Raw genomic sequence first — 21875 nt, 5'->3', positions numbered from 1 at the left:
ATTATATATAATCACGTTATATGATATTCGTGAACTGGCTCTGCCGTTTTGTTGCCTTAAAGATGTTTTAAAAAACCTAGCGTGATTTTTACTGCATAAATTAGACTCTGGTATTCGTGGACTGGCTCTGCCGTCTAGTTGCCGAGGTATTCGTGAACTAGCTTCGCCGTTTCGTTGCCTCTTAGTTTGGTCATTAGAAACTAACCAGACAAAAGTTTATTATACCTCTATAAGAGGAACTTAACATATATTTTTATATCTACTTGTCTTTGTCGTTCTAAACCCTCGAACCATACGACCCCGATAGAACCACAACATCAGGTTCTCACTCTATACACAAAAACCCAAAACCCCATCTTATAATTTACTTTTTTTTTTTATTTTATTAATTTTTGTTATTTGAATTATAACAATATATTATACTTATAAATTATAGAACTGCTATTAAAAATAATGAAGCAAATAAGAGTTAATTTTACTTTTGGAATAATCCTCCTATTTCTTAAATTAAAACACTATTTACAGATTTGCATCGAAGCGTTTCTTATGATAGTGATATTAATCACTGTCAAATATCATCTATACTTGTTTCAACTATGTCATGTCCATACTGTACCACGACCCCACTGTGCTAACGTTTTTTAGCCTTAAAGAGACGAAAAATATTATTTAACTTCGTATTATTATAAATATTTATATATCAAACCATTTTTTCTTCACAAACATTAAAAATTTAAATAATTTCCAAGAAAATGAGCGTTTTATACTCAATCGACCACCCTTTATATAATTAAACAATATTATTTACTATTATAGAATACCAAAATTTATTCAAATAAAAATACAATGTTTTTATCTGAGTTATTTTTTAGTTAGAGAAATTAAAAATTATTATGATGAAAACTTATTTATTATGATAAATATAGAATAAAAACTTTTTAAAGTATTATCGATCAACTGAACAAACCCAACGATACCTTTTTTCTAATGAAAAGTAAAATTTTTTTAATTTTTTGACTAATTTTGTCCTACTAAAATAGTGTTATAGACACTGTGGAGCCCCAATATGTACTGATAATTTAGACTAAGAAATATACTCAAGTTGCCCTTCCCCTAAAAGACGCTCCCGCCTTATTAAATATTAGAATGTTTATTTCTTATGACATTAATAATAATAATGATAACACCATTATGTAAAATTAATTGTTTTAATAGTAATAGTTATTATTTATTATTCTTATTATTATAATGCCATGCACTCATGGTCCATTGTGCACATTTAATGGTAATAACTAGCTTATAAAATAGAAAATGATGTAATTAAAAAATGACTGATCTATTACAACTTTCAGATATTATTTCAGAAATTATTAATAAATTAAAGTAAAGACAGGAGATGATGAGTAGGTGCTACTATTTTTATCACTAGACATTTCTTGACCTCACTGCTCCCACCAAAATATAAAAATATTCATAGCATTCGAAATAATTAGTCGTTATAGACCAGTCATTTTCTTGATTACATCATTTTTTTATTTTATAAGTTAGTTAAATATATGTGTTACCATTAAAAAAAAAACAGTTGACACCCTTAAAAGATATAATGGATGAACATAAAAATTATTTCATAACAGATAAATGGGGATATATATGATAATATCCTGATACGCACTACTTGATTTAGCCATGAAAATTGTTTACTATCCATGATATACGGTATGTTTTGTTTATTTGTGGGTGTAACTGCAACCAGCAATAGCAGTAGTGACAGCAGCACCTAAACGCCGTTTAGTGGTCGAGCGTTAAAGAATGTCTATTATCGGTTGTGTTTTCATATTTTTCATATAATGTAAATTTATAATAAATTAAGTTATTTCTTTTTAAATTATGTTTAATTCGATTTATGCCTTTTATGAATAACAATTGTATAGGTGAGTAATGATTATTTCAATATTTATAATATTGGTTATTAAGTAAAATAATTGATTTTTATAGGCACTTAATTGTTTGTAACTTTAAATATTTTAAAAAACTTTAATAACCCAAGTAAAATAGTTTTCATTTTAATTACCGAGTGTGAATGATTAGTTCGCTGTCATTTATCATCGCCATACATGATTTTCGTTTCATTTCTTACAATAACAGAGTCGTGAACCCATTTATAGTTATTTAATAATTGATATCTACTGACCAACCGTCTTTCTAAATAGAGGGTAGGGGTCATATGAATAGTACTCTTGATAAAAGTTAGTGAAGATTAAGAAATATGTATCCTTCAATTGTAATTGGATGCTCTTTATAGTTGAACTAAGCTAGATCTCATCTTGAAATTAATATTATGTAAATATCTCTCAAATAACATAGTATTTCTACATTTTAGATTTAAAAAAAATTATTTAAGTTAAAAATACTTTCACTATAATTACTTTTCTTTTGAATGCTTCATTTTTTTTTTTTTTTGCTTATAACTATGATGAATGAGATTTTCATAAAACCGTCTAAAATACTTGGAAATATAACAATTATTAGATTATCAAAACATAAAAATCACCTCTAAGAGACCAATTTCTTTTAAAATAACTTTTTTATTATTGTATTATAAATAGATAAAGTATTAAATATAAACTATTTAAATTATATACTTTAAGTATTTAAAGTGTTTATAATAATACACTGTGAGTTATTTAATAATGTTAATCTAATTTCCTATTTAAACAAAACATAATGTTATAGTTCATCACTGTTGTTTTGATTAAAAACAAAAAATTTAATTAACATTAAATCTATTGCCATAAAACTTTAAATTTAAATTAATCCCTGACAAATAGAGTTATTTATTCATATAGAATTCTAAGTTTTATAAAAAAAAATTAATAATAATATTAAATTGATTGAATATTAATAAATTATACCTAAATAAGTTTTGTTTTTTTTTTAAGCTCTTTGTTCTATAATGTTATTGTATTAATACAGGGTTATGAAAAAAATAAAATTTACTACTGGTTCAAAAGTTGTTATTGACTAATAATTTTCTTAGTTGAATCATTTTCTATTATTTAAACTAGCTAAATATGTATTTAAAAATGAAATTAGTATCTTATAAGAGATACAGGATGGACATTAAAAGTATTTAATGGCTTAAAAATTGAGAAATAAATTATAAACACAATCCAAAAAATATTATTTTAGAATATATCTAACGGTAAATGATACGTTAATTACCCTGTATAGTTAGGTGTATTTAAAAAAAAGATACATTTCTATTTGAGAAGAGATAACAAACATTATAAAAATATTAATGGTAATCGGTAAAGATTTACTTCTAATTATATTATCATAGCACTTATAATACAAGATGATTCTTTTAACACTAACTACTTGATCTTTTTAAAAATACTAATGTTAAAAACTATTTTTGTTTTATTTTAGTTTCATATATTTCTTGAATTATAAGTTGTTAATTCTTTTTTTAATCGTACCTCATACCATATAAAGTAGTCAACTTTATTATTTTTTAATGGCATTATACTTATTTAACTTGCTTATAAAATATACATTGAAATTGACATTTTTTGAACATTTAAAATAAAAAAAAGTCATCTGTTCAATTTTTAATCAAATGTTATGATTAATATATCAAAATAGTATAGTTTTTATTGAAAAATACAAATTTACTTAAAAGTATTTAATAGTCATCTACCGTCATTTATTAATATTTTCAAGAATATCTTATATTTTAGCTTACGATTTATTTATTAAATCAATTTCTGAACAATGTTTTTTCTGCTTATACATAAATATCAGCCAAATTTTTTTTGTTTATCTTGGATTAATACATAAGATACATTAACATAAGACGTTTTTTGTTTTTTGGTAAAATATTGATCAAAATACTAAAAACACGTTGAGTGACTAATAAAAATATATAATGTAATAAATCAAGATATTAATAAAACTAAAAATTCCAAGGATTTTCTTAACGTAATTACTATTTTAGGAAAAATTGAGTGGCTAGTGTTAAAAGAATTACTCTGTATTATCATAAAAATGCCTTCTTAATATTTCGTTCTTACTCTAATTATAATTATTAAATTAATATTATGCATGTTTAAAAATGCATTTTAATGAATTATTTATAATACAACATTCAATAATATCATTAAAATAATAAATATATCATTAAAAATTATCAATTTAAATCATTGTTTCATGAATATACTCATAACCTAATTCATTAATTGTTATAAGCTAACTATTAATTCAAGTTAAAAACAATCTTTGGTATTTATAAAATTGATATTTGTTTGCATTTATTCTCCTACTAAATAAACTAGTATGAAACTTGTTGATTAAGATATGATAAGGAATGAGAGGGATGTATTTATTCTTGTTTTCGTAATGTCTTTTATATTCATAAAAATAATATTGAGTTATATTATTTTACTATGTCCATTCATAAAAAGAAAAAATCCGATTTCGTTATAGTTTAGAACGTGACGTTGAATAAATTCTTTCCAGTCGTGTAGTTAAATATCATTTTTTTCTGTTAGTACGGGTCCACATTATTCTAAGTATCTAAACATCAAGTAAGCACGTATCGATTCAGCTAACTTGGCTTGTTTGGTCACAATGAGTCATATATTTCTTTTTACACTTCTTATAAATCAAGTTCGTTGTTTGACCTGCAAGCATCACTCATTTGATATTATTTTTCTTTCATTTTTTTATTATTATTATTTTATAATTTTGCAATATTATTTTCCGGTTTAACTCAAAATGGCAATATACCAACAATTATTGTTTAGAAAAATGTTCATAATATTATTTTTTAAACGATGATGTCATGAGTTGTAAATAGATAGATCTAGTCCCACGAGTTTGTGGTTTCATTTAAAATACTCGTTCTTGCTTGCTCTCATGCCCCGAGTATCATTTGTGTTATATCTTTCAGTAAGAAAACGTTATTTAATTGATCGACGATATGACGTTTTGCCGTGAACATTAATTTAATTTATATTAATTTTATGCTCATGTAGCTATAGGCAAGAAAAAGTAGGTTTGCATTGAATTCTAGTTAACGATTAAATAAAATAGTTGAAGTTAAAACATTTAGGTGATTTGAGTTTATGACATGTATAAATCTGAATTGCCCCCAAGGAGTATAGACCATTTTTTTGTGTTCTTTTTAATCAATTCTTTCAAATGAATGGAATACGCTTATTATATTACTACGCCTAAAACAGACAGTAATTATTTAGTCTTAGCTGATGTGTGGGCTGCACCGTACTGGTTTTTAGTTTTTTTTTTTTTTTTAGTGACGTGCTATATCATTGTTTTAACTGACAGACAAACTCGTGTGTTGTATGGCTCTCTATGTATTTTACGTAAATGCATTTTTTATTTACATTTAGTTTTAACAATAGTTATTGTATTACATAAATAAAAATGTTTTTCTTTCCAATTAGATGCATCTTACTCTTAATATTTTGGTTTTATTAAAATTAGAGTATTTTTTTTTTTCATTATTCATCAACGTGTGTGCAATACAAAAATATATTCATGCATATTAAAAATTATTAATTTAATTTACTACTTTATTACTTTAATAATATCTTAATTTTGTCTTAATATCTTAATCATCAATTTTGTGAGAGTGGTTTATTCAGGTATATTAACTAATCTTCTTTATTTTTATCGAATTTATAATACCCCAATAGTTAGAAATGTGTATACGCTACATATTATTAATTAACAAAAAGGAAAAATGTTATTATTAATACTTTAATAATTAATTTAATTGATGAATAAACAGAAGAAAAGCCATATGTTCAAAATAATGAAAAAAATCCTCTTTAATAACAACTACCATAAATATTCGACTATAGTATTGACTTTTGTATTAAAGTCATGTTTCAATAGATAATACATTTTAATTTTACTGTGCTAGTGACCCTGCTCTATGGAAATATTCTTATAAATTATTGAACATTTTATTTTTGCATCTAAATTATTATGATTGAACATTACAAACTTAATTTATTTCTTAGTATAAATTAAATTTTAAAAAGATATTGCTATACACAACAAATAAGACAGTAAATCAAAAAATTCAATTATAAGGATTTTAATTTAGGTTTTATTCTTCTTATAATAACTTCAATCAAATTGTGGAAAATTTGGTTTAAATCAGAATTAAACTACTAAGAAAATTGATAAACATAAAGAGTGTAATCACAGAGAAAATTTTCGTGAAAAGGGAAAAATATGACTTATTCCTTGCACATATTGATATGTTCTCTTATTATAATATTCTTTAATTGATAAAGTATGTGCAAAATATTTGAAATATGGAATACTAAATACTAAAAAAAAATTATTAATTAGTATTTTGAAATCATAAGAGTCTAAACATGAAATACTCATAAAAGTTTTTAATTTTATTTTGACAGTAACCAAAATTGATAGTTTACTAGGCTTCGCCTGGGTGGGGCTCCGCCCCAGACCCGGGACTTTACGAGCCTTACGCATCGAAGTCGCGTATGCCTCTTTGAGTCGTCATCATAAGTAGGCCACTGATTCCATTAGGTGTACCCGGCTATGCTGGGCACGATAAGTGTTTTGCAGAAAAAATATTACATCAGAATTAGTGTAACAAAAATATATTAAAAATGTAATTATTAAAATCAGGAAAATTCAAAAAGAGAATATAGTAAAATATATTGGGTATAAGGTTGTCGTTTGTTAAAGATGTATTCCTCGTAGGCGTTCAGAAATTATTTTTGGGAGGGTATTTAATATTTTTTTACTTTGTTAAACATGCTATAGAATTTTTTTGTTAAAATTCAAAGTGATGATCAAAAACAAAAGGTCAATAGGTCCATATTTCTTAGAAGTTACTTAAAAAAATATTGATAGTGCTTGTTCAAGGGGGACCCATATCTCCCTTAAATGCATCCCTAGTATACACAAATATTATTAATAATCTAATTATAATAATTGTGTTTATATTATAAAGTAATTACAAAAAAAATCGGCAGGTTATTATACTATGTAAAAAATTGAATTTTATTAAAAATATTGGTAACTATGATTTAAAGTTGGACAGTATAGTTGTCATAGATGGATCCCAATTTTTACGATAAACTCATAGACACGTACATCGTATATGAGAAAAATGAGATTATTAATACTGTACTGTTCTGATAATGAATGTACAAACTTATATACTTATAACCGTCTAGAAATTTATATAGAACATTCCTTGATAAAATATAGTGCTATGCGCAAATGCAAAATAGTGTTTTAAAATAAACTGTGCGTGGACATAAAAAAAAAAGTTCAAAGCGAAAATAGTACAGTAAAATTTTTACTGTGCAATTTTTTTCTCTTTACAAGATTTTCAGTAGTTTCAGAAAAAATAGGTGTTCTACTTAATTTGGATCACTTTATAAAATTATTCATAGTAATATTAAAATATCGTAACAACCGTAAAACTTTTCTGTATTTTCTTTTCTTCCTAATTTTTTTTTTTTTTAATCACCAATTCTCCTTATACAGAAGGGGTTAAAAATTTGAAATATTTGTATAAAAAGAAGAACTTTTATACTTAACATTTGAAAAAGTTTGGGAATACTCTTATCTTTAAATATATGTTAAATCAAAGTTTATTTTACATAGTATAGGTTTTTAAAAGAATACGACCCGATACTTGACTTTTGTATGTAAACAGCCACCGAAGTTAGATAAAAAATAATTAATGTTAATTATGTACAAAACATAGTTTTTCGTGTTTTATTATTTTTCTTTTTTTTTCTTTGTTTATTTATGTTTATATTTTAGCCTATTTAACCTCACCACCTTACAAAAAAAATTTAAAAAGGTTTAGTGTTAATTATATATATTTTGCATCTTTTTATGTCAATCCAATAAGAGTATTAAAGAAAAGGAAGCGGCTCTTTTCAAAAAAAACGTTATAGCTATGAACGGCTTATGATAAAGTGAGGTAACAGAAAACAGGATGATTTTTTTAATAGCCATTCGATAAAATATTAATTATGCTTATAAAATCTTTGTTGATATATTTTGCTTTCATATTTTGCTCGATTTGTCAATTAAAATAATTTTTTTAATTCATCTTTCATACCTTATAAGAGTGTCAACTTCATTTTTTAAATTACAACATACATGTTTAACTATTTTATAAAATAAAAAAATATCTAATTAAAAAAATCATTGGTTGATTATAACTTTTGCCTTATTACTTCTGAAGTTTTGACTTTTAAAATGTAGATGAAATGTGGGTTATCAATACATACTACTCTGTCATTCTCTAGTTCTACTTTATATTTAAAAATATTAATAACTTCTGTAGTATCATTTCAAAAATTGTTTTTAAAAATTATAAAAAATATAATTATTATTTTAAGCGAAATCAAGTGGTTATTATTAAATTAATACTCCGTATACAACTTTATTACTTATTAATTTCTCTGTGAAAATTTCTATTCAAACTATTGAACGTAAATATCTAAATACTATATTTAATTACTATGATAAGTATTTTATTCATGTATTATACTTGTAAATCATAAAACTTGTACAGAATGTAAATAGAGAAATAGGAGTTCATATTGCTTTATGTTTAATTCAATAATTTCTTCTAAAAATTAAGCACTATCTACAGACTTGCATTGAAGTGTTTTTTGTTATAGTGGTGTATTTTATAATTTCTGAATGTTTTAAATTTATAAATATTTAAAATTTTATACATTCTTAGTCAAACTATTTTTACTTAATAATTAACTTACACCATTTAAATTCTAATTTCCATATTATGGATGTTAGAGCCATCTTTATAATACAGGTATCCCACCATATGTAACATCTTTAATAACTTTTGATCCAACAAATATTTTGCGTTACTTTTTTCCTCAATATTTTTGAGTGTTAAACTACGAGATGTGTTCAAAAAATAACGGGAATTTTTGTTTTTTGAAAAAAATATTTGTTTATTCGTCTATATTAATGTTTTCGCCTTCAAAAAACTCCCATTAAATATTACGCACTTGTACCAACGCTTCTTCCAATCCTGAAAACACTTCTCAAACTCGATCTTTGGGATTGCCTTTAGCTCATTCATCGATGCACTTTTAATGTCATCAATGCTTGTAAAACAATAGCCTTTATAAGTTCTTTTTATTTTTGGAATTAGAAAAAAGTTATACGGAGCCATGTCTAGCGAATATGGAGGCATGAGCATCGTTACAGTACTGTTTTTCGTCAAAAATTTACGAACAAGCAATGAAGTGTGAGCAAGTGCATTTTCGTAGTGCAAAAGCCATGAATTTTTTTGTCACAATTCCGGGCTTTTTTTGCGGATTACTTCATACAAACTGCGTTAAACTTGTAGGTAGTACTCCTTTTAATCGTTTGACCCCGTGGGAAGAATTCATAACTCACTGTATTTTTCGATTAAAATCGAATAACACAGTGAGCATAACTTTCACGTTCGATCGCATTTGTCGAGCCTTTTTCGGTCTTGGCGATCCAGAATGCTTCCATTGGGACGATTGAGCCTTTGTTTCGGCGCCGTACCCATAAACCCATGCTTCGTCACCTGTCATAACAAGTTTCAATAATTCTACATTGTCGTTGACTTCATTAAGTGACTCTTGAGAAAATTCCATTCGCCGCTGTTTTTGTTCAAAATTCAACAATTTCAGAAAAAATTTTGCTACTACGCGTTTCATTCCCAAAACATTCGAAAAAAATTCATGGAATAAGCCAATCGATATTCAACATCATCAGGGACTTCTTCTATGATTGTGATTCGGCAATCGTTCATAACCATTTCGTTCACTTTTTTTCCATATTTTCATCAGTTACTGATATGCTGTGGCGTTCGTCATCTTCAACGTCTTCACGGCCATTTGGAAACGTTTATACCACTCGAAATCCTTGTTTTACTCAGTGCAGACTCACCATAGGCCTTTATTAACATTTCATACAGTTTTTTACGCTATATTTCAATTTTTACACAAAATTTGACACAAATCATGAAAATGTTATCATACTTCAGGGACATGTGCACCAACATGAAAATTTTTGATAATCAGATTCTCCAAACCCGCGAAATTTAATATAAAAAATAGAAATAGAAAGAAATAAAAAATAAATTTTTATTGATCAATCATAAATTCTTATAAGTGTGTGTGTAAAGTATTTGTTGAAATAAAAGTTTCAACGATGTCAAGTCCTGATGAGACTTGTTGTACACAAAGTTTTCAATTAATTTAATTTTTACATTTATTTATTTCAGATATTTATCCTATTAATTTGATAGTACCAAGATAATCTCCAAAATGAATAGAATCTCAACAAATTTATTCTACTCTACTATAGTTCTTTACTTTTTCTTAACTATAATTTCATCTAAAAGTAAGTATACATTACTGTTATATTTTCTATTTACCCAATTATTGAATTACTATTTTTTTAATATGTTGGATCATTTTGTATATTATAATTTGGCACTGCTATTTTGTATTTTTATTACTGCTAATTTTGTTATATATTGTAGTGACATTCACACATTAAAGTAGTTGGCTATGTTTGAAGGTTACTTAAATATTCTAAAAAAAAAACAGAATAAATATTTGTTGTTACAATTTTTGCAAACCAAACACTAATTATCCCAAGAAAGAGTAAATTAAAAACAAATTTTTTTGAATCGTATTTTTTAGTTATTTTATTTTTCTGGGTCTTAATCTATATGGAAATTAGCCATAAATTTATGTAATACTATTTTAAATTTATTAATTTTCATTTATTATTTCTGACTAAAATACAATTTTTAATAATTATTATAGTACAATCACCTCCTAGAATTGTTAAAGAACCTATTGTTGATGAACTATTATTCCAAGTAGCTACTCAACAAAATGAAAATGATAAACCTTTCATAATTGATTGTGAAGCAGAGGGTGAACCTGCACCAGAGTAACAGATTCCTAATCATAAAAATAATTAGACAAATCTATTAAGTGTATTGTTTCATTTAGATATTATTGGATGAAAAATGGAAAGGATTATAAATGGCAAACTTATGATGACAGAATATCACAACAACCTGGCCGAGGCTCTTTGACAGTTACATCCCCTAGAGATGAAGATTTTGGTTAGTAAAATCTATAACTGTTAATAAAAATGTCTTTTAGACATTTAAATTAAAATGAGCTTAATAATAAAAATTAAGAACTTAAAAAATGTAGCTTTGCTAAACTGTAGTATTCTATTATTTCAAATGTATTACTAATGTTAGATATAATTAATAACTAAATAAACCTATTTCAGGCCAATATCAATGTTTTGCCAAAAACCCGTGGGGTATTGCTACTTCAAAATCTATTATGGTTGTTAAAGCTGAATTAAACTCATTCAAAGATGAACCCGAAGCATTTCTTGAAGCTCAAGAAGGGGAACCTTTTAAACTTTCGTGTCATCCTCCAACTGGTTGGCCAAAACCAAATGTTTATTGGTTAATCCAAGTAATTTTTAATTTTTTCTCATTTCTCGCCCAATCCTAAAAGTTTCTTGCAAAAAGGAAGAGTTTCAACCTTTTGTAATCTGGAATGGGTGATTAATCTGATACCAGAGAGAGTTATGGTGGCTCTGATTGCTGTCTGATTTCTTGATCAGTAAATTAATCAGCTAATGATTGAGTCTTAAACTTGTTATAGTGAGCATAAGGCAAAGTCAAATAACTCATTCAGCCATACTGTCCCTCTAATATTGCATTAATAATATTAATTTTACTTTTGCTTTTACTTATAAAAAATTTTTTTTATATTTTATTTTAGAACACTGATGGGGGAATACGAAGTATTAACAATAGTAGAATGACATTAGACCCTGAAGGGAATTTGTGGTTTTCAAATGTCACCCGATTTGATAACAGTGACGGTTTTACTTACACTTGTGCAGCTACATCAGTATTTAGGTAGACAGTAAATAAAATTAAATGATAAATCATAATATCTAATAAACATTAATTAATTTACAGGAGTGAATATAAATTAGGTAACCCTGTCAATTTAAATGTAATCCAAGCTGCAGGAACTGCTTTACAAAATAAATATCCACCAACCCAGCAATATGTTACTAGAAGAAATGAAGTAGCTTTGTTAGGTAAAAAAGTTGAGCTGTTTTGTATATATGGTGGAACGTAAGTTTAGTTTATTTTATTTGATACTAAATTTAAATATTACATATTTAAAAGTATTAAAATCCTGACAGGCCATTACCTGAAACTATTTGGTTAAAAGATGGTAAGCAAATACAGCCTAATGAACGTGTAACTACTGGAAATTATGGCAAAAGTCTAGTTATTCGCAAAGTTTTGTTGGAAGACAGAGGAAAATATACTTGTGAAGTCAGTAATGGTGTTGGATCCCCTCAATCATATAATATTGAATTAGATGTCATGGGTAATGTTGAAAAATATTTATCTGAGAGAATTCCTAAAACTATTGTAATTATTTATTTTAGCCATTCCCTATTTTACCGTTACTCCTGAAATTGTACAAGGTGCTGAAGGTGAGACTGCTATTATAAAATGTGAAGCTAAAGGTAACCCAGAACCAACTATTAAATGGATTCACAATGGACGTCCTTTGGCTGAAGCGCCACCTAATATAAGAAGATCAGTTACTGCAAACTCTATAACAATTTCACCTTTGGTCAAAAATGATACTGGCAATTATGGATGCAATGCGACTAATGCTCTTGGTTATGTTTACAAAGATGTTTACATTAATGTGTTAGGTTAGAAATAATTTTAATATTGGTAGTCAATAATTTGTTAGAAATTAATTAAATTATGTTTCTGTCTATGGTTAAAAGTACAAATTTCAATCTTAAAATCCAACACTCGGTGTTCTATTAATTAAGCTCTGAATATCTAAAAATTAATTTATGAGTTTTTTGATTAGAAGTCTTACCTTATTAATATAGAGTAAATAAAAAATTCTTTTTTTTTTAGCATTGGCTCCTGAAATAACTGAACCTCCAAACAATGTTGAAACTGTTGACGGTCGAACTGTTATAATTGGCTGTAAAAATTCTGGTGTACCTAAACCACAAGTAAAATGGACAAGAAATTTAATAGAATTAACTGGAGGGCGTTATACAATTTTATCTAATGGAGATTTGCAAATAAAGTTAGTTACTAATTAAATCAGGCACTTGTTTAAATTAAAAATATTTTTGATTATCAACTTAACAAACAAGGCTTCTATAAGTGTGAGGCCATATACAAATGCCTGTATTGTCCTAAATGACTGGCATGGTTTATATATAAATTTAAGATGTATTATATTTGTGTAGATAAATAGATTTTTTTTGTATATAATATAAAACTCAATATTGTATTTCCAAATATGTATTTTACAAGCAAATAATAGACTAAATTAATTTTAAAGTAAAGAAAAGATTCTGTGTAGCTTGGTAGTTTTAGTTTTTTTAAGGTTAGAAAAAAAGAAATAATTAAGGACATAGAAAAAAACAATGTAATCAGATCTAATTAAAAATATAAAAAAAAATGGAGGTTGTTGTTTTGTATGTATTTTTTTTCAGTATGACATGTTGGCTATTTAAGAGCAAGAAAGAGTATACAATTAAGCTTTTTATAATAAAAAATATTTTTTAGAAAAAAAAATATATATGTATATATATACTGGAGTAGAACAAATTTAACTATTATAACTTTTAGTTACTATTGAATTAAAAATCACTATATTATTTTTGCTGTAATTTTTTTTTTTTTTTTTAATTTTTGCACTCTTAGATTTTGTTAAAAGCATAATTTTAATTTTTAATCTTTTCAACCCTGTAGTTACAACCAATACTTATTGTGTAAAAATTGAATTACTTAAATTTTTCTCTGCTTAGCATAGATAAACATTTGTTATCAAAAAAAAAAAATGTTTAAATGCTCTACAGAAATATTCAGTGAATCATAAGTTGTAGAATTTGTCAAAATATGATGGAACATTCTGTACATAATACATTAATTTATATTGTTAACTAATTAAAATGAATATTTCAGTGATGTTGGATTTACAGACACAGGAAACTATACATGTATTGCTACTAACAACTATGGCACTGCTAATGCTTCAGGAACATTAACAGTTAAAAGTATGTAATATTATATATTACGTTTTTTTTTATAATTTGATGAATTAATTTTATTTAATTTTAGCTCACACGATAATAACTGCAGCACCAGAAGATTATGAAGTAGTTGCAGGGTCAATGGCTACATTTCATTGTAATGCAGTTGCTGATAGATCACTCAAATTGGATATTGATTGGTTGGCTAAAGATGAACCGGTGAATTTTGAATCTGAACCACGATTTGTAAAAACAAATGACTATTCAATGACTATTACAAAAACTATTGAATTAGACTCTGGAACTTACACTTGCCTTGCTAGAACAAATTTAGATCAAGCTACAGCGAGTGCAACACTTACTGTTCAAGTATGCATTGATTTTAATAATCTCAGGAAGTTTATCTAAATATTTTTATTAGGATTATTTATTTTTTTATTTTTATTTTAGGATAAGCCAAATGCACCCCAGCTATTAGGAATTACATGTAATAAGAAAGATGCTGCTGTGAAATGGCAACCAAAAGGTGATAATAGAGCTCCTATACTGCGTTATGTCATTGAATATAATACAAGTTTTGCACCTGATACTTGGTCTATTGCATCAGACAATGTACCAGCTTCAGATCAAACATACATTGTTCCAATGACTCCTTGGGCTAATTTCACTTTTAGAGTGATTGCTATGAATAAAATTGGTAGATCTACTCCTTCATTACATTCAAGTGTTTGTACTACTCAGCCTGATGTGCCTTATAAAAATCCAGAAAATGTTGAAGCAGCGGGTACTGATCCTTCTAATTTAGTGATTCATTGGACTGTAAGTATTAAATAAACAATTTTAATTACATAGTTATTTAATAAAGTTTATTATTGTAGCCTATGCCAAAAATTGAACATAATGCCCCTGGGTTAAAATACAGAGTGTATTGGAAACAAGATATACCTGGACAAGATTGGAATACAGAAGAAATAACAGATTACACAAGAAAAGAATTAGTAATTGGTAATCAACCAACGTATCACCGTTATAAAGTTAAAATTGTTGCATCCAATGAAAAAGGTGAATCGAATGTTCCTCAACAAGAAATTATTGGTTACTCCGGTGAAGATGGTAAATTTAATTATTATTTATACATAATAAATTATATTATGGTTTGCTTTAAAAATAAATTAATATTTTAGTACCACAAGAAACACCTCAAAATTTAACTATAAGAAATGTTACTGGTAGTAGAAGTGCTATATTAAGTTGGGATCCTGTTTCTCCAGAATCTGTGAAGGGTCATTTTAAAGGTTATAAGGTATGTATAAATTATATATATATATGTGGGTACTGTCTAGATGGCACTAGTTCACATGGTCTAGTGGTGGGTAGCAGTGTCATCTAGTATTAACATAGGGATACTGAAATCAAGTGTTGTGTGAGTTAGCTAAAATGATTTTTGTCATTGTGTTCATTTGATTTATATGTTTTTGTTTGTAAATGCTTTATCATAACTTTTATGTATATGAAAAATATTTCATATATATAATAAAAATTGTTCACTTTTGAATAATATTATTTAAAATTATATTAAAAATATTAATTTAAATCTAAAAAATATTTAACTCAAAAAACCACAAAGAATTACTAAAAAATTGCGTATTTTGTATGTATTTCAGGAACGATGTTACCATTATTAACACTAAACATATACTGTCATCTCGACCAAAAACAAACCCATATATAGCCCCCATGACTTTATCACCCAGTAACATTATAACTTAGTAAAATCATATTTTGCCACTTTTCACAAGTTTAACAATGAATTTTTGAGTAGACCAAGATTCTAATTAATTAAATTGTTCTTATTTTTGAGCATTTTTTTGCCTTCCTTATATTAAGTTTTTTTTTTACTATTTACGTTTTTAATTAGCTTTTTGGCTAATAAAACTAGAGAAATTGATGAATCTCCTATGACTGAACATTTATTGAGACATAATCATTCCAGTAAAACCGTAGCTGAAAAATTCATTATCAAACTTATGTAAACTGGCAAAATGTGATATTACTTAGTAATAATGTCAATAGGTGATAAGGTCACACTGGAATTATATAAGAGGGTTTCTTCGATCAAAGTGACAGTATATGTTTAGTATAATACGTATCTGCATTTTTTAGTAATTTAGGGTGGCTTTTTAAATTAAATATTTTTAATATAATTTTAATTTTAAATATATATACTGTAAATAATATTATACTTTGTTTATTATAATAATCTAAAAATAGAAAAACTGTTATATTTCTGTTGATTTCCCATATATATATATATATATATATATATACTTATTTCATTTTTTTATGCTAGATTCAATTTTGGACAGAGAGAGATGGAGAAAATAATGTAATAGAAGAACAAGTGGGCCCTGATACAACAACAGCTGAGATTAAAAAGTTTATCCCCAATTCAAAACATTTTGTTCGTATATTAGCTCATAACAGTCGTTTTAATGGACCTCCAAGCCCATTGATATCTTTTGATACTCCAGAAGGAGGTAATTATTTAAATATAGTAACTAACTGTGCCTTAAGTTTTCTATTAACTGAAACATAATTTACAAATTTAATTTATCTTAGTGCCTGGGCCTGTGCATGGTGTTGAAACTGAACAATGGGGTTCTTCTGCAATTTTATTGAGTTGGAAGCAACCAGAACAAACTAATGGAGTGCTAACTGGTTATGAAATTTCTTATCAGACAATGACACCAGAAGGAGTAGGTTTAATGCAATATAGACCTGCAATTACCAACCCTACCCAGACTAGTGCTAAAATAGCTGCATTAAAACCTGGAACTAATTATCGAATTTATATAAGAGCTACCACTAAGGCTGGTGCTGGCGAACCGTATGTATTTTATTTTATCCCTAATATTTTCTTAATTTCAATATAATGAAATGAACAAGTAGTTTAAAAATTATAAATAATGATTAAGTACTTTATTTATAGTGAATTGCAAAATATTAATGTTATATGAATATTTTTACTTGATTGTCTTCTAGAATACTAGAATCTATCTCCATAATTTCATATATTTATTAATAATATAATATTCCTAATTATTATTTATAGTTTTATGTTTAATAATACAATTAAAATAAATACTTATTTTTGTTTTAGATTCTTTGTTGAACAACAAACAAAACTTCCTCTCCCAGAAGGTACTTTATTAGATAAACCAGAGTTTATTCATCAACTTGTAGCAACAAACAATATCTTTGATACAGTACGAGTAATGTGGTCTCCCAAGTTAGATGGAAATCCAGGATCACATTTCTATGTGAAATATAGGTATTTCTTAAATATTTTAATGGGACAAGACCAATTTACAAATTTGAATCTAGTACATAATACAATAAACATAGTATTTACAAGTTATATCAATAATACAAATATGTATATATTGAGAATAAAATAATTTAAGTTTTGTGAATTATAATGAGAGGTAATGTAAGCATTAGCAGCCTTCATCAACTGGATTTTATGAGAATTAATAATTCAATCGTTTATTTCAGAAACCCCATAAAAGACAAAAATTGTAAAACAACTTTTTTTGTATTTTCTTGTATTCTATTAGTAGACACATCGATTTGTGCACAAATTTCATATGTGCGTCTTATTTATGCGGCTAATCGCACCTTTGGAATAATTTGTTTAGAGCAGAAACCCTACAAGTGATATCACAAAGGGGATTTCTGCACTAAAATAATTATCATTTTTTTCTGTACTTAAGGGGTTTCTGAAACAAATTATTGTGAAGTTGAGGATTGAAGAGTAATGATAGACGTAGAGGAACGGGTGATTCTTAGTGGAGTTTTAAAATTAATGAGTGATAATAATTCAGGAGAATCTGCATTGCTTTGAAAAAAAACTAAAATTAATAGTGTGTCTATGATCTGCTAGAGTTGGGATACTAAATACCAAAAGGACAGAAGCACAATCATGTGGAATACATAAAAAATTAAATCTTTAAGGACATAGAGGTAGAAATTTTCTTTGAACAATTTTGGAATTAGAGACAAGCAGTCAATGGATCCCAAAGAACTTATCCACATTCAAGGATAGAATGACCAAGGTATTAGTAAAGGGTTTATAGAGACAAAATTTGATTAAAGTTTTGACAAGTGTAGTTTATGAACCCAAAAAGCTTTAGCGCTTCGCAACATCAGTCATAGATATGAGCCACAGGAGAAAGATCTGTAGAAAGGATGAAACTAAGTTGCGAATCGTATCATTAGACTTATTTATGGGAATATTATTAATATGATATATATATATATAGAGATAATATTATAGTAAATACCAAAATATGAATGGCGTAAATTGTTTAATACTTTTATATCATCATTTATGTTTATTAAAGGCTTAAAGGTGATACACTGTATGAACAAACCCAACCTGAGCTTGACAAAAACTTTATCGATATTAAAGGTTTAAAACCTGGTGAAACATATGAGTTTTTGCTTGTTGCTGTTGATGGTGAAATTTCTAGACCTTCAGATCCTGTGGAAGTTGAAGCTTCAAGTACTGGTAATTGTTTTATTTAATTCTTTAAAAAAATGTTGTTGATATCATTTTAATAAAATTTTAGATCCTGTAATTAGAAGAAGTGAAAATGTTGCGACAACTGGATGGTTTATTGCAATGCTGTTAGCATTAACATTCTTGATCATTTTATTAATTATTGTGTGTATGGTAAAACGTAACAGAGGAGGAAAATATATTGTTCATGAGTCTGAAGCAGCTAGAGGGCGTCATGATTATCCAGATGAACCTCATTTCCATGAATATTCTCAACCGTATGAAAATTTTTTATAAAAATTTAAATTGAATTTTCAATAGAAGCTATTTTTTTAGGCTTGGTGGTAAAAGAATGGGAAGTGAAAAACAATCACCCGAAAGTGATACTGACTCAATGGCAGAGTATGGAGAAGGAGATACAGGTAAACTCATTGTAATATTTAATTTTATATGCATCATGTTTAAACTTATGATTCTTAAAAAACAAATTTGCCCTTTGTTTACTGCACATTATTTCTATCAATGTAAAATTAACCCTGTAGTTGCAATAGCTAATATAATTCTTTAAAATTTTACCAGTTTACCTGCACTTTGACATATAATACAATTAAAGTTCAACTATACAAAATATTCCAAAAGTAAGTCATTGTTATGAACAATGAAAAAAATAAAAGCCTTTTTTCTTACTTACTGTACACCTTATATAAAAATATGTGTGAAATACTTATAACACAGATTTTGCTAGCTTCTTAATTTTATATTTAATGAAATTAATAAGTTTAGATTGAAAAATAATATAATGATGAAATTATAGCTCCTTATTCTTAAAATTGTTTCTAACAATATTCTTGTTAAAAAAAGTATTACTAAAAGTAATGTAAAAATAATCTTTTTCTTTTGTTAACTATTTAACCATCTAACTAGTATGGTAATATATCATAGAAAAAATTGTAATATTATTTTTATCTTATATTTTATATCTGCTTGTATTACTCTTTTAAGTTTGGTTATTTTTGTTTCACCCCATTATTATTTTGATATCCTTGCATGTTAGTTATTTTGTTTTGTTTTTTCTTTGATTACACGTGTAGAAGGAATGAATGAAGATGGCTCTTTCATTGGTTTATATGGTAAAAAAAGACAAGGTGAAACCACATCGGCAGGTTTCGCTACTCTTGTCTAATTGTGTGAGTACATGACACTTAAAATTATGAATTGTTTAAAATGCTTAAATAGTTAATATTTTTTTTTTTTTTAGCCAAATTTACTGAGGATGGATCTTTTATTGGCCAATATGGTACAGCTAGAAAAAATCAACAACAACAACCTCGTCAGGCTGTTACTGGATCGTCCTCTTCTGCTACATATGTGTAAACGTTAATAATTGCTATTTCACTATACAACACGTAAAAAGTCACCCAGTTTAGGCAATATATAAATTACTTTTGACGCATTTTATAACAATTCTTTCCTATCCTAGACCAAAGTTTGTCATTTCAGTATTATCTTTTATTACTTGACCATAAGGCTTGAGAAAATTAACTATGAGTTGCTATTTATGTAATTTTAAAATCCTGGTTGTATTTTCGTAACTTATCGTATTAGTTTCCCCATATCTGTGATAAAGTCATATTTTGCTTATGCAAATAATTTAATAAGCAGATGTTAAAAATATTTAATTTCAATTTTAGCATCCATATGTATTTTTATAAGTATTATGAACATCATTTATGCATTTATCATCAAGTTTTATAATTTTAATATTGAATTTTTTTTATATGTTTTCATATTAAATTCTAATTTTGCTACATATTATTCTGACTTTAAACACTGCAATCAATCAATGTGAGATTTATTGTTGTTGTTAGACTTAACTCTGTTTAATTTAAATATGCACGCTATGCCAGCGCTTTATTTTACACCTTATTAAATTTGTTATGTTATTTATAGATTCTAATAATTTTATTGTCATTAGTATTTTATTATTACTATGTTTTTCTATTTAAATGCAGTATTTTTCTAATTTTAAAAGTCAAATAGATTAATAAAATATAATAAATTTAAAATTATTGATAAAAATTCATTACTAAAAATATTAATATAACTTGTTAAAAATTCATTACATCTATTTTTCAAAATAATAAAAACTAAATATTTTTTTATAGATTTCATCATCAAAATATTTTTTATCAAAATAATTTAATTTTAATTTTCACTGCCCATAGTAAATAATTACATTACCTTGTTATTATATTTGTATAAGTTTTTTTTCTTTTACCATAATAAAACGCATGCATTCCATTAGTATAGTGTAAGTAAGTTGAGATATTATTTATTTTTTTATTTTTTTTATTTGAAGCCAAGCTGTAAATTTTATTTTTTAATCAAACAATATTTTATTTTTGTTGTATAAAAATTAAAATTTGCTAATTACTAATTAGTTATGTTTAATAACAGTAATTTATTTTTTCAGTATTTTACATTATGAGTTAAATATTCACCTAAAAATATGTATGCACGTTACTTAGATATTAGAAATAAGTGTATGTATATTTTAATTTTTATAAACAAAGTTTACCAACACCAGTGGTTTAATTTATTATTTAAAAACACATTATTTGTTAATTTTAATTTTAAGTTTAATCTTACACACCTGCAGTATTAAAATATCAATTTGTATTTTATTTATTGAACATTCTAGTTCATAATGCTAAATATACTTTATAATATAGAAATTTAGATCTATGTGTTTTTATTTATTTTTTTAAACAATTCTTCATTTAATCAAAATTCTGTGCTGACTAAAATTAAATAATAGATAATTATATCTGTTATTTAGTTTTATTACATAAATCTATGAAACTTAATGTATTATTTTTAATTGTCGTTATAAAATTGGTTATCTTTAAACTTCAGACAATTATTTTCTTAAAAAAAATTAAGATTCATGTTTCTTTTATCGCATCAATTTTTATTAAAAAAAAAGTCATATTACCTGTTTTCTCCCGAACATTAGTGTCATTGTAGTATTTTTAGTAAGGATTCACATTTCTATAATATCCCTCTGAGTATTTCTAAGAATTGATTTCTTTATCCTTGTAAAAACTAACTATATTCAGGCCCACATTTAGGGGGGGCATTT

General features: G+C 26.1%; 1 protein-coding gene across 2 annotated transcripts; it reads left to right on the top strand.

The window, feature by feature from the left end:
- Nucleotides 1-1753: 1753 nt before the first annotated feature.
- Nucleotides 1754-21468, top strand: LOC126893984 (neuroglian). Of its 2 annotated transcripts, XM_050664588.1 has the most exons (23): nucleotides 1755-1931; nucleotides 10319-10437; nucleotides 10869-10998; nucleotides 11061-11176; nucleotides 11353-11546; nucleotides 11859-11998; nucleotides 12062-12223; nucleotides 12295-12485; nucleotides 12547-12822; nucleotides 13040-13217; nucleotides 14105-14196; nucleotides 14261-14541; nucleotides 14623-14991; nucleotides 15051-15285; nucleotides 15357-15475; nucleotides 16523-16709; nucleotides 16792-17059; nucleotides 17333-17503; nucleotides 18576-18742; nucleotides 18804-19011; nucleotides 19070-19155; nucleotides 19825-19920; nucleotides 19992-21468. In XM_050664588.1, the coding sequence occupies exons 2-22, from the start codon at nucleotides 10362-10364 to the stop codon at nucleotides 19914-19916; spliced, it is 3738 nt and encodes a 1245-aa protein (XP_050520545.1). In that variant the 5' UTR covers nucleotides 1755-1931; nucleotides 10319-10361; the 3' UTR covers nucleotides 19917-19920; nucleotides 19992-21468. The 2 variants fall into 2 exon arrangements, with proteins under 2 accessions (XP_050520544.1, XP_050520545.1); XM_050664587.1 differs by lacking the exon at nucleotides 19825-19920 and having other exon boundaries at nucleotides 1754-1931.
- Nucleotides 21469-21875: the final 407 nt, after the last annotated feature.

Source organism: Daktulosphaira vitifoliae, unplaced genomic scaffold (assembly GCF_025091365.1).
Source record: "Daktulosphaira vitifoliae isolate Bord-2020 unplaced genomic scaffold, ASM2509136v1 Scaffold_1, whole genome shotgun sequence".
Classification (NCBI taxonomy): Eukaryota; Metazoa; Arthropoda; class Insecta; order Hemiptera; family Phylloxeridae; genus Daktulosphaira; species Daktulosphaira vitifoliae.
Note: the sequence above shows the minus strand (reverse complement) of the source record. Positions and strands in the feature narration are given on the sequence as shown.

Excerpts from the sequence above, each read along its gene's own strand:
- LOC126893984 (XM_050664587.1), top strand. The coding sequence starts at position 10,362 with ATGAATAGAATCTCAACAAATTTATTCTACTCTACTATAGTTCTTTAC. Across the intron at positions 11,999-12,061 it reads GCAGCTACATCAGTATTTAG|GAGTGAATATAAATTAGGTA; the intron begins GTAGACAGTAAA and ends ATTAATTTACAG. Across the intron at positions 18,743-18,803 it reads AGTTGAAGCTTCAAGTACTG|ATCCTGTAATTAGAAGAAGT; the intron begins GTAATTGTTTTA and ends ATAAAATTTTAG.